General features: G+C 34.1%; 1 protein-coding gene across 5 annotated transcripts in view; it reads right to left on the bottom strand.

Annotated features, from left to right (window-relative positions):
* Positions 1 to 3,516: 3,516 nt before the first annotated feature.
* LOC136259694 (uncharacterized) overlaps positions 3,517 to 14,615 on the bottom strand; it is a 37,903-nt gene continuing 26,804 nt past the window's right edge. For 2 of the 5 annotated variants that reach the window (XM_066053203.1, XM_066053211.1), the window contains 6 exons: positions 12,036 to 14,131; positions 10,445 to 10,478; positions 8,565 to 8,876; positions 6,397 to 6,437; positions 5,123 to 5,201; positions 3,517 to 3,763 (listed from right to left, as the gene is read on the bottom strand). In XM_066053203.1, the coding sequence (XP_065909275.1) occupies positions 3,720 to 3,763; positions 5,123 to 5,201; positions 6,397 to 6,437; positions 8,565 to 8,876; positions 10,445 to 10,478; positions 12,036 to 14,131 (2,606 nt within the window). In that variant the 3' untranslated portion in view covers positions 3,517 to 3,719. Of the gene's footprint in view, positions 3,764 to 5,122; positions 5,202 to 6,396; positions 6,438 to 8,564; positions 8,877 to 10,444; positions 11,024 to 12,035; positions 14,132 to 14,615 lie in introns of those variants that run through there. The other 3 variants (XM_066053216.1, XR_010703344.1, XR_010703343.1) reach the window with 3 other exon arrangements.

Below are 14,615 nucleotides of genomic sequence, written 5' to 3'. Positions count from 1 at the left end.
AATACTGTATGTTGGTTATAAAGACAATGCAAAGCTAGATTATGACTCAGCCAAGCTTACAAAGGCCCATGTAAGGCATTTGTAGTCCTCAGTATTTTTATTGGAAATTCTATACTGGAAAGTCCATGTTTAAGGTTTGCATGAGCCAGTACATTTGCCAGTCTATATCATGTTTTATTCACATCCCTTCAGGCCATAACAAAAAAGTAATCTTATGTTTCACAGATGCGGCAGGTCAGTATTTTGGCAAATAAATGTAAATCATGTGATTGCTCTAAAAGAGTGTTAATTTAATTGGAGACTCTTAATATCATGCAAGCAGCCATAACTATAGTAGCAAAAGGAAATGGAACTCCCTCAGAAGAACTTTAGTACTCTAATAGAGCAGTCATTAATACTCTAATAATACAGTCAGTTGGAATTGACACATTTTATTTATTTTTGACTTGCCGGGTCACTGCTAGAGGAAAACAGTCCATGAAACATATGATTAATTTGGTATGGCCTTACAGTAGCAGTACATGGTCACATAACAGAGAAAATAACTGCTATATAGCAGAATGACATACTAACACATTATAATCCACTTGAGTGATGCATGCATAACATACACTTTACCATAAGATGTAGCTGACAGCATCATGCAGAGTGAGATGGTTATTCATTATTGCATCATGTCCCACCCACTGAAATGATATGCTAACTCTAACAATGACAAAGGAAGCACAATACACTACATTATTGCATCAAAGGGTTCTTCACTCAAAAACTAATCAACAAAGTTCAGATAATGATTCAAGCCCAAGTAAATTTTCTAATTACTAAATAAGCTTCCAAAGCATGATATAAAATAATGTCCATTTCTTCCTAATCCAAATTTGTGATATTTAAGTTCTGTCAAGAGCAAAATGTCTTAACAAGACAGGGAACAAGGATTAGTTTGGTAACAGAAATGCCTCTTACAGATATAACAGTTGACCTCTCTATACCAACAGTATATGGTATGATCATGGGTCATAGTTTCAAATCATCCCAGGCGCAGACAACAAACCTGTCAACCCACAAATCTTGGTTAGTTTCAATAAAGATGCAGTGTCATTATATTGACCAAATTTAGACTGTGACACATATAGTGGACCTTAAGAAACACGTGATTGAGTATAGGCATGTGATACTTTGAACTAGGAGTGAGACAAGGAGACTTCGACTTGTAACGAGACAGAGCTAAGATGAGTGAAACAGAGAAAACTCCTCTTGTTGGTAACCAGCCGCCTCCACATACATACTCTTACAACCACAGAAATGCATACCTTTTAACAACATACAATCATCATACGCACAATCAGTCAGTTAATAAATCTGATAATAAAGTAGAGAAGAAATCCTGTGCCATTAACAAATCCTCAGGAAGACTGGTCCACCATTGTGTTGTCTTGAAACAAAAGTATCTCTGAAAGATGGCAACTAAGTGGCTGAACAAAATTATGTTCTTGTCCCATGTGAAGGTGTCTGCCCAAACAAAACAAAGCACACAAGCTATGGGGATGTAGACACTATATGGTAAACACTATATGGTAAACACTAAGGCACACCTGTGTTATACTAATACTCAATTCTTGTTGCTGAACCAGAAGCTTGGATGGAAGCCAGTTCAGTGATAATAGTGATGGCTTACATGATCACACTTATGAAGATCTAGGTCTATAAGTAAAACTGCAATTAACGGACATAATTATTATTGACAAAAAAGATGGTGACATTATAGCATTTCTCATGAACATTATAGGTGGTCTTTTGAACACTGCTCAAAGTATAATGCTCAGATTATAAGTCCGTTCTAAGAATGAACCCTTTCCAGGAAATTCTGTCTATGCCACAAAATGTGCCTGTACTTTAGCTTGCTGCTGAAAAAATTTAAATAGAAACATGCATCACACATTGTAGCCAATGTGGTTCTCAACGAAGAGCATGACACTTTTATTTATATAAATTATTTATGTAAAGTAGTATTCTATACCTGCAGTGGCATACTTTAAAAGTATTAACATGCATCAACTAGCTGTCAGAAAACTAAACTATATTTTACATCACATCAGTATATTGTATCATCAGTGTGTTTATGCAATCTAAATTAAAATATGTGTGCCTGGTACATGCATGTATATTGAAATAATTTGGTTAGTTTAACTCACAGCACTTGGCTATGCCGTTCTTCTATACTGGACCATATGACCAATATATGTTGTTGTGTATAAGCAAGTAAAAGCAAAATTAGAAATTTTAAGTTTAATAAGGAATCAAAGGAAGAGAAAGTAATGCAACAAGGGAGGTTGAAGTATACTAGTGGACATTTAATCTTTAATTCAGTCTACCATGACTGAATTAGGCAGACGGTTGCATTAGACAAACAACAGTGTACTGTATAATACACTGTGAATAAGGTGGGATATAATGTGGTATTTCCAGTGGCTTATTGAATACAAATAAGCCATAATATAAATCCTGCATTATACTCATCTTATATTTTAGTATAAACTATTGCATATATGGTTTCAGTTTATTTACCACATTACCTGAAAAAGCTTATAATATTATCTAATATAATGCCCACACTATACCATCACATATGTGGTTTCAGTATGTTTTAAAAGCCTTACATGAGATTGTTAGTATACTACAGGTTATACCAAGCTTTTTTGTATTCAATAAGCCACTGGAAATACCATTTTATATCCGTCATTTTTCACAGTGACAGTTTTTGTAAGTTGACTGCCTGGTATGGAGAGGTGGTAGACATATATATATCACTGTAAACTCTAAGTCATGTACAAAAATGAGGCATGTGAGCACATGAAATTTGCATACATTTTAAAACTTCAATAGTATGTAACTTTTTATGTCATTAAACTATGGCCATGCACTTTTCAGGAGCTATTAATTAAAACTTTAGTTGGCTTTATAATGCAAATGACAGAATGTTAATGTGTGATCCCAGTACTGAGATATCACCTGTTATGTGATGGGTTGTAGCCTGTGCCCACATGCCCTATATTCACAGGCCCGGTCACATATAATTGAGTATGTAATGTGCTAATTAGAATTATGCAAAAACTGCAGTTAACATACAAGTATCACTATTGCATGGTGTACATGGAATGGTGAAATATGATCTTATAAGTGATTGTAACTTTAGATTAGACTATCTTTATAAGCATCAATGTGCTCTTTGGAGCGAAAGCATTAATTTTGTGCCAAGTTAGTGGATTTTGAATTGTACATAGGCAATTTGTAAGTCAATAATTGGGTATAAAGGTCACCAAAGGTCAAATCTGAGGTGGCTCCCAATGCCAAAATGACCTTTATATACACTCAAACTATGTGAAAAGTTTCATGCTTTTTTTGTATTTAGTTACTATCTGCAGCTATGTTATGCATAAACAAAAGTTAATGATGTGTGGCAACATGTTCACTGATCAAAATACTGTAACTTCTGCTCATCTCTTGATGCTACATATGTGCTTTAACACTATAATTTTAATTGATACTTTAAATGATGAATATAGCTTAAAATGTAAAATGTGTATAGTGCATAAATACATACAAAAATTCCAATAGCTAAAGATACTTTCCTATACAAATACAAATCCTTACAGTGCATGTACCCCGTATAAAGTCATATGTAAGAAATTTGTCAGTGTTGTATATATTCAGTTTCTCTTCTAGTCAGTAGACATCTTTTTTGATTGATATGGAAAGTCGTTTCCTTTGCAAAGTAAACAAGTAATATGTACATATAAATCACATTACACAGGAGTGTACACAAAAGCATTCAAATTGTTTAACCTAAAACTACAGATATACATGCAGCTCAGTATGCTTTAATTGTATTTCTTTCAAGTTCACATGCTACACAATTCTTTAGGAGGTTTGATAAGTTACTTAATAGCTGTATTCAGCCACCAAAAGAACAAACAAATTATTGATGAATCATGGAAAACAGTGACACCAGTGGAGACGAGAAACTGATTATTAAGTGTATGTGGCTTTATTTACAACTTTTACGTATGTATAAAACTAATTACCATGATAAATCAACAAATGTGATTATATTGTAGAAAGGAGAGATTACAGAATTTCATAAAAGAAATCCATAGGCATAGCAGAAGGGGGAATAAAAACCATCTGCTTTTGTTTTATAAAGGGCCTAACCCCTTCATTTTTTAAAGATCGGATATTCTAATAGAGCAGTCATATACACAAACAAAGCACTTATATGCATTTTCAAATTTCAGTCAAAATCATCACTAAATTAAAATAATTATGTATATCAACTATGACAAAACGTTCCACTGCTATATACACAACATTTAATCTGGGTTAGTGTGATTGTTGAGTCCCAGGGTGTATGTTCAGTATGTCTACACTGTTTACAACCAAACCTGATATTGTAGTGAAGTTGAACATGTACCACTCATGAATTTTACTACTTCTACACAGTTGAGACAAGTAGCTGGTACTACACAAAAGCCTTAAAAACATCACAGTTCACTTTGTGGCCACACTTAACTATCAAACACATAAATGCCAAATAATGTTTGCTTGGCCTATGCCGCCTATCCCACATCTTTGTGCATATACTATAAGCACTAATGCACTGTGAGGATTAGTATCAGCTATGATCAAATCAAAACTGATTAATTGGTTGGTGGCCAATACTCGCCAGATTCTAATTTTTTACCTAATCATCAGAGCAACACTGATTTTGATCACATATATGTATAAGCAAGCTACACATGCACCATGGATACACTATATGTAAGAGCCAAGCAGTTTGTGTAGAGTGCAATTAGCAGTCAATAATTATCCCTTTCATTGCACTAGTCTAAGAGTTCTGATTGGGAGAAAGCACTGCTTAACAAGTTATTACCAATATGTAAGCCACACACACTGAAGATTGTAAATTTTTTACAATGCTTGCACTAAATGGAAAACGTAAATTTTTACTGTGATGATGTAGCTAGGAGTTGACAAATTGCAGAAAAGAATAATAAAGTAGAACCTGTATAATCTTGACCATAACTTTTGTAAGTAATGCAATCACACACTTCAATAATATAAATACCTGCAGGTTCAGAAATACTGTGTGAGAAACTCTGTGAATGGCCATTTCCAGTAGATGCTTCAGTTGGCATTGAAATAGACTGCATATTTACATGCATACATACATAAGAAAGATGAGCATTAAACAACATAAATGCACAAGTATCAGGAAAAATTAGGAATTTTAAGTTCAATTAGGGATCATAGAAAAAAAGTAGGGAAACAAGGGAGGTCACCTACACCTGCAGATATACTAGTAAACATTTAATCCTATTTCGGCCATGGGCGCAGACTAAAGTAGGGATTAAATGTTCACTAGTATATCTGCAGATGTAGGCGACCTTCCTTGTTCCCTACTTTTTTCTATGATCTGACCCTAATCGAACTTAAAATTCTTTGTTTACTTTTTTGTAACATTATTATGACTGGTGAAGCCATGCATACCACATCAAAGAAAAGGATGTCGCCAGAGTTAATGTTTTCATCTGAATATGCATCCCATCTATCAATTACTGACTTGAAAGTGAAGTGGTTATTATACTTCGCTTTAAGTTATGTTCAGTCTGTTACACAGTGCTACAAATGAAAAACAGTAGGAGAAGCACCTCAGCAATAAATCCATGCATGCAGTCACTATGAAAAATGTAGACGATTCTCATGCCCCAACTATCAACTACCGATTCGGAAGTGAAGTGGCTATTACGCTTCGCTTTCACCTATTTTCAGCTTGTTATGCAGCATTACAAACGAAGAACAGTATCAAAAGTGCTTCTGCAATCAATTCAGCCACCACGGAAAATACAGATGATTCCCATTTACAAATGTAGAGAACGTGAATTGACACCTTGGGCAGTCAGCAAAAAGAAATGGGACACAAAAGAGGACAAAGATAAGTCCATGATGCGTGCATTGTACATACTGCAGTATACCAAAAGGCATGTCTCAGGACAAAGCAATGTCTAACAGTGAAAAAATCAAGCCCATGCCTTAGTAGTTTTTGAGTTACGCTTGCTTGAAGGCATCAGGCAGGCAGGAATGCTGTTAGTCAGTAGATAATTCCATTGAATAATGAAAATTTATAACAATCTATTGGAAGGCACTTTTGGATTTGGTTATACGTAACCATTACTGTCAAGGCACCAGGATGATATTGTGAAGCTAGTTTTTAGGTGATTTTATGGTCAGAAAGACCCAAACCTCCACGATCCCTATAATATACAGTATTACCGTACTGTATGATAAATGGTTACACATACTGTATTGTAAGGTTTACAATTTTCACAGGTTATTTATTACCTTGCAGAACCGTGATGTGCTTAGTCTATCACCTTCAACCTCTACATATAAAGAGATTCAAACTAAATCCAATACAGCAAGTTGTGTAGTATACAATATAGTTATGGAATTAAAATATTTCTGCAGCCAATAGAAAACAACTGCCTGAAGGAAATTCTGCCTGAAAAGTAAGTTTAAAAATAAAAGCAGTGTTGTATAAAGTAAATGCAAGCACATTAACACGATGAAGATTTCAATAACATTAATGTTTTAAACCAACAAATATTTTCAAAGTTACTTTACTTTTATACACAATTTCAACCCAAGCCCCAAGACTGCCTTTTATTTTTGGAATGTTCATGGTTGATATTCCCTCATTTCAACTTGATATTCAGTAGATTTTTTTAATTCCACAAGTGTAGGAATTATATGTATTAAATTTATAATGATCCCTATTAGCATGTAAAATTCTTTATTTTCTCTACACTTGTTTAATTCATCATTATAGTAAACCTTTATAATACCACATAAAAAGGAAAATAGTATGCTTCTGTATTAAATATTATGTAGCTGTTCACATAGTTTTTAACTATGCTCTGCCCATTCTGATTGACAGTCTTACATGCATGGAGAAATGATATATGAAGCTACTGTATACTATATAGCTAGCCTAGAATCAATCTGCTTACTTCAATTGTTGGAGGCGTGGTGAAAAATTATGGACAGTTTCCATTTCATGCTTGTGTAATATATGCACACAAATTCATTGACATGCTACTGCAAATTGACACCTTGTGCTATGAAATTGTACACAAGGAGGACAAAGGTAAGATGTACTAAACATACTGTGGTATATCAAAAGGCACTTGTGTGACAGAAGCAATGAACAAATCAAGCCCATAGCCTTAGCCATTATTGAGTTACAATTGTGTGAAGGCATATAAGTCAGTCAGTAGAAAATTCCACTATATAATTTTTTGTAGCAATTTTATGGAAGCATTTCAGGTGGCAGTCAAACTTTTTGGGTTTGATTATACCACACCAATTCTGCCATAAAGGTATTGTGAGGCTGGTTTCTGGTCAATGCTTTTCATGGGAAGTACAAACCTTAACGAACCAGTTACACAGTTCTACCATACTGCACAGAACCCATGGAAAAGAAATTTGTGACATTAATAAATAGGTTTATTTATTTATTTATTTTTTATTTGTTTAACCATAAGGGTAAGGGTAATTACAAAAGGCAAATGCCGATAGGAGTAACACCTACAAAAACACAAGACACAAAAACAGAGAGCAACAAACATTACAAGGACACTAGTACAATACAGAACAAATAACTAAATACTGTAGCAAGAAAAAAACAAACTAAAGTGTTGCAAAAATTTATGCAACTCTCGTCTAAAGTGAGACCGATGAGGAAGAGAGAGAATATCATGTGAGACTGAATTCCATAAAAAGATACCATTAACAAAAAAAGAAAACATATAAGAGTTTATTGATGACTGCTTACACTGTAACAAAAGGGAGTGAGATCTTGTACAAGAACTGGTAAATGAAAAGGAGCTTGAAAAGGTAAGGGGTCATCCATTATTTTCAGCCTTTACGTAAGAGTACAAAGAGTACGCTAGGGGGGAGGGGTTAAATCACATGTACGTTTATAAAATGATGAATAATCATCGTGTATATACTGTACATAGTATCAACATTTATACAGTATGCTTTGTGAAGGAGGGAGGGAGTTAGAAAAAAGAGTACTCTTTGTACGCTTGCATAAAGACTGAAAATTATGGATGGTCCCTAAGGAAATGTGGCAGTGATAAATATCATAAATGGTAACTATTGTAAGATACTTCCGATGAATAGAAAGAGATGGCCAGTGAAGCTCGTGACTAAATGACTTTGACCATGTGTGACTATGACAGTTGTACCTGCTGCCACACACCCAACGAGTCCCACGATTTTGGATTTTCTCCAGAGCAGAAATGTTTTTCTGAGTGTGAGGATTACAAATGGTACTTGCATAAGGTTTCCACATCCATACTTTGAATTTAACCTGGCACAAAAGAACCTCCACAGAGTGGCACTTTGTAATGCTGATAAGTATCTGACCTACACTGTACATGTAGTATAATAACAACACATACTGGCAGAGAGTGTATGCTTTACAGAGCCACGTTACTATATACCTTTAGTACGTAAAAATGACTCCATATCATAAGCTAGATTTTGATTTGCTATAGTACCATGTGTCTTCATTATATCAAGCATTAAATAAAAACCATCAGTGTATCCAGCTTTCAGATGGCGTGCAATATAATGCAGTAACTTCATAATCTTCTCTGATTCTCTATTGCATGATCTGATATCAGATTCATCATCAATAGTGATAATTCTCTTTACTATGAAGTGGGGTAACAGTGTGTTGACACTGAGAATTTTAGACAGTTTGTCATAATTATCTGTAAACACTGTTTCTTCAAAACATTGCTTCAATTGCCCTATAGATATCATATATAGTGTATTTAATTTTAAAATGAGGAAAGTACTTCAATGTAGGAATTTTGGTAACACAAAACAAACATTTAATATCATTGTAGCTGTACCATAGCTTTTTTCCTTGTAATTATAATTTTCTTCATGCCAAAGTAGGGATTTTCCACATAAAGCTACAGTACAGCTACAATTACTGTATGTCTCTTGTTTCACTAGTTTTAGCAAATGGTCCCCTAGCTACTTCAATTTTTACATTAAAAGTTTTCAAAAACACTGGTTTGCCTAATATTATCTAGTAACAGTTATTAGAATACCATAAAATTTTTACCTATGTGACTATTGTATTAGAATTATTAGAGTATCTTGACCTCTAGCCTTGCTGTTTACAACACCTGGATATCGAAGTGTAAGTTCTTCAATTATAGTGGAATCTCAATTATCCGAACCCCTTGGGACCAGGGGTGGTCTATATCTCTGAAATTGTGTATATATAACCTTAAAATAGCATAAAAACATTTTTAAAATATCAATATTATCAACTACCCTAACAGAACAGTCACTACTCTAATAGAGCAGTCATTTCCGTAGTTTAGTTAACTGAGAAACCAGGTCCAAATAACTGAGGTTCCATGTTAATCTATCCAATGTGATGCAATGTCTAGTTATGACATTTGGTTTTTTGTAGTGAAACTGAATGTTAAAAGAGTTAGTATGACAGGCTGTAGGACCAGGTGTCCTACAGACCTTCAGCACTTGTGCTGTAAAGCCTTAATAAATAAATATAAATAAAAGTGCAGCTTCTACTCACTTGCAATAGTAACAAAGTGCTTCACATAATTTTGTACAATTTATGTAATAGTACATACCACTTCTACAAGGGATTTACTGATATATACAGCTGAAGCCCAAAGGTTACAGGCTAAGAGTGCATTTATCAGCGAATCCCAAGCAGTAGTGGTATAAGTGATATATGTCACTCTAGTGTGCTCCATATATCACTCAGGTATGCATAATCATTTTAATATGTGAAAAAACTAACAAGCACTCACCCTGTTTGTTTTATACACTAGTACTGTTACTACATTCAGCTTTGTTAAAACGCTAATACTAAATCCCACAATGCAAAGTTGTGTGTCACTTAATATAACAAGTCAAATCTTAGAACTATTTGGACATCAAAGACATGAGCAAACAACTTTCTATGATATTGCCCAGTTTTAAATTATACAGTATATACGGTACAGTATTTCTATGATGATTTTAATGGAGTTATACAAATAGCAGTATCTCTAAATTAACCAAGAGGTACATTACAAAACATAAATCTTGTAGGCCATTGCAGAATATCTTAAAATTTCAAATTTCCATCTCTGCTATCTATGTATACTAACAGTTTATAAACTTATTTTGCTTATTTGACAAGTTTCCAGCATAAATCTTTTCTATTAATCTCTGTGTAAATCTTAAATCTTGTAAATCCTGTAAATCTCATAGGTAATTTTTCACTCATTGCAGACCCCTCAAAATTAATGCATGTATGCATTATAGTGTGCTTGTGATGCAACTTTAATACCTGGAAATTTAATTTGCAGTGATACTCTTCTTTCCTATATAAGAAAGAGATACATAAATATAACTAAGAATGATGGTAGGGATCACAAAGAATCAGTATACACTTTGGAATTTGATCAGTACAACTGTACTGAAAGATTGACTGCACTGATGTTGAATGAAAAGTTGTTCTATCCAAAACGATCTTCATTTTCAATAAAACATGTATAAGTCCTACAAATCTATAATGGATTAATAAAAACTACATAAACAAAAACATTGGAAATTTCAAAAGGAGAATAGGGATCACTGAAAAAAGCCATGAAAAAGGAAGGGTTGTAATGTAAATCATAAATCCCTATTTGACTCTCGGTCGTGAAATGTTAATTGCAAATGATGCTCCATTCATCTTTTTAGTTAATTGAGTTACACTGTAAAATAGGGACATGTTTGTGGTTTATAGTACTATCCAGGCCAGTGATCCATTCTTGTTCATCTTGATAGTAGAGATCACAAAAGTTTAAAATTTCTTTCAAATTGTTGACCCTCATCATAACAACTTCGTAACATACAGTCAAGCCCAACCATGTCATGAATGTACCTACAGAGACAAATTAAACTCAAAGCACAGAAACAAAACGAGTGCTTTAATAACACCTAAAAATTAAACTGCTTTTACTATAGAATTGTGGAATAATATTTTTGTTATTCATCCTTACTTTAGCACTCATTATGACCATTAAAAAGCCAGGGTTATAGCAGAACCAAAGGTGGAAGCAAACTGCAAGCATGTACATTCTTACACTGTACTGTCATCATCAACACTGCATGGCATCATTGCAACCACTCTTGGTGCCACCTTTGATTTCACAACTTTTACACTGGCTTCCTTTAAGAATGCACTCTTTATCTATATTTCAGCATGGGGATCACTTTTACATGTCTTATTGTCTACATGCACAATAGTGTTATTCAAGATATAGCATCTTTCACTTTTTATTAATAGTTTTGAGTAGTCACATAGCTATTTTGCACTTTAATATAGCAGTCAGAAGCTCCTGGTTATAGCCCCTTAAAAGTTCCTAGAAACCTTCTTTATTACACTATACATAATTTCTATTTGTAAAGACAAAGCTTTTATTCATAAGTTAGACATAAAAGTGGAAAACGTACAGTAGTGACACAGTGGTAGAACCTTTAGCTTGGGAGTTTAGATGTGGCAGTGATATTTTTCAATGTTATTTCTGTATGTTCTTTTTTTCTGAGGGATTATAAAGTATTTTGATCTTATGTAACACATATTTTGTTTTGCTTTATATTTCCATAGTTTACACTCCTATTTCAAACCCTCCCCTTTGTACAATGGGCTCCCATGCTTTACCTAATGTATTACAAGTATATGTGTTCAGTGTTCTGCCCTTAGGCCAACCACATAACGTTAGCAAATACAGTAATGGTGGTCATATGTGTCTAAAACATTAATTTGAATTTGTGCCTGTTTTGAACCTGAATTTGTATATTCAACCCTGTTGCAACTCAGAACCAAACTAGCAAGCTACATATACAAGAACCTGCAAAGTTACTATGTCTTACTCATTATCAACCATACTCACCATTGATGGTTTTGAACTTTGACACCACAGCCTGTGTGACTCAAGTTCCACCCATCCATGATTTTCACAAGGCAATCCAGGAGGTAAAGATATTTTTCCGTGTGCATAATCTGAATTTAAATAAAGCAAACATGGTTTGCTCTTACAGTAAAAACCACACTTCAAATCATTGGCATTTTGCTGTGTGTTGATATGCTGTAACGCAGTAAATACGATCTGCCGAACATTGAAATGAATGCACTTAGTATCTGCCATGTTCATGTTTTTTCTGACTTGAATTTCTAAGTGGGTAATCTTGTCATGCAGCACAATGTATTGTCCCAAATTAGTACAGAACATGGCAAAGTTTGAGAATACACATTTCTTTCCTTCAAGCGAAACCTGTAGCTTCCATTTCTTAGCTTTTTTAACCAATTGAGCAATCAAACAGCAAAATACTCCTCTTGGTAATGTGCCAGAATTAAACTGTATCACAAATTCAACACCATCAAGAGGTGGCATAGATTTAAAAAAATCAGATTCTTCATCCTTATAGGAATCCAAAATTGCCAACATTAGATAATCACTACTATCATTTGTAGGATATGGTGTAATAATGTTCAAATACTTAAGTAATTCAAGGAAAATTCCAAGTTCAATGCCTTGAAGGGAATCTGTATTGATTTTTGCTATCAAAGATTTGCTTAGGATACCATTTGATTTTAGATTAGTCAAGTCTTTGTAATCAACAATTGTTCCATCAAATGAACAGCAAACAAAATTTGTCAAGTTGGTTAGCAGCCATTGTGGGTCAGATATTACAAGATTATTCATGCCAGGAACTTCATGAAAATACAGTAGAATACCAAACATATGGTGAAACTTCATTGCAGCTCTAACTTGTATCTCAGCAGTCTGTTTATCGCATCCTGGAATTATTTTTTCATACAATGCCTCAACTTCTGATATCATGATGAAAGATTTCTCATTCATTCTGCATATTAACCTTATTTCTAGCTCCAATAATATCCAGGTGATAGGCACTTCATACACAGCTTTTTTATCTAGTAGGGCCTTAATTTCAAAACGTATTTGATTTACTATTGATGCTTGTGAGTGTTCGTGCTTACCAGAGAGGGTATTGTCTACCACAAATACAACTTTATTATTATAGTTCCAAACAGATGCACTATCACTAGGCTCCAACTGTACAATTATTTTTTCTAGATGATTGTTGACAGTACCGATGTCTTCTTCTTTAACTTTATCAAGATGTGTACCAACAAAACAAAGTCCCGGTTTACTATCTTTTCCTTTCTGTGAAATAGCCACATCTGGAAGAGGAACATCTTTAATTAAGGAGTCTTTCAAAAGTGCAACTAGACATTTTATTAAATCTTTGTTAGTATAATTTAACGGATAAGATTCATAAGATCTGATTCCATTTTTAAAATGATGTACTTGTACTCGCTCATCAAATCCTTTAGCTCCCAATACGTGAAGCATATTTAAGACAACAAACGTAACAGTAGCTGAAGTATTAACAGCTGGTAACATGTTTATAAACTCTGGTTGACCGCCAGTGTCCAGTAATGTAAGTATGTCCCATACTGGAAGAGGCTCTTCAAACTCTCTTGTAAGATTGGAAGACTTTGAGCATAATTTTTCTTCTGTAACAATGCGGTCTGGTATTTTCAAAGGTGGTGTGCAAACTTTTGGCTGTGCATGAGGTAACCTACTATCTTCTTGAGACATTTCCAAGGGCTTTGAATAGACATCATTTTCTTCATCATGTTCCACGTTTTTTAAATGATGAGGAGTGGGTTTAGACAGCAATTTATGATGAATACGTAATTTGAGTTGACTAAGTTCTTCGGTTGGATTAAGATCAACCCACTTAGTCCCTTGTATTGTAGCCTTTCTTGATATCATAATTTGTTGAGTGTCACCAAGTCCTGTGCTATCATGTTTAGATTCAAACTCCTCATTTTTTAGTAAGCGTACAAAGCTAGTTTTACCAGCTCCCGATGCTCCACAAAATAAGACTTTTGCATGCCGTACCTTCATAGTGTAGCCACCTTTTTTAGCTTCATTTATCAATTGAATTATTTGATCATCTAAATAAAATAAATACACAGCTAGGGATAAAATCACAGAATGAAATTAAAATTTAATGAAATTAAAAAATAATGAAACAAGGGAGGTCACCTACGCCTGCAGCTACTGCATTCTAGTAACCATTACTGAAGTAGGGATTAACAACCACTAGGATAGCTACAGGTGTAGCTAATTTTGATACTTTCATTTTATTGATCCCTATATAGTCAAATATGAGATTACTAATTATTCCTCATGCTTGATTGATTACTTTTTTGTGACATAATTTATGACTGGTGAACTCATGCATACCACATCAAAAGAAAAATGGCACCAGACATCAATTTAATGTCTAAACACACACCCGAGTGTTAATTATTGCAAAAGGAAGTGGCCACTCTGCTTCATTTCACCCATTACACAGCATTACAAACAAAGAACAGTATGAGAAGTGCCCTTGCAATTAGCTCAGTCATTATGGAGATTCTCGTTATAATAAATCTG

The sequence above is a fragment of the Dysidea avara genome, chromosome 1 (genome assembly GCF_963678975.1).
Source record: "Dysidea avara chromosome 1, odDysAvar1.4, whole genome shotgun sequence".
Lineage (NCBI taxonomy): Eukaryota > Metazoa > Porifera > Demospongiae > Dictyoceratida > Dysideidae > Dysidea > Dysidea avara.
This window is presented reverse-complemented; position numbering and strand designations above follow the sequence as displayed.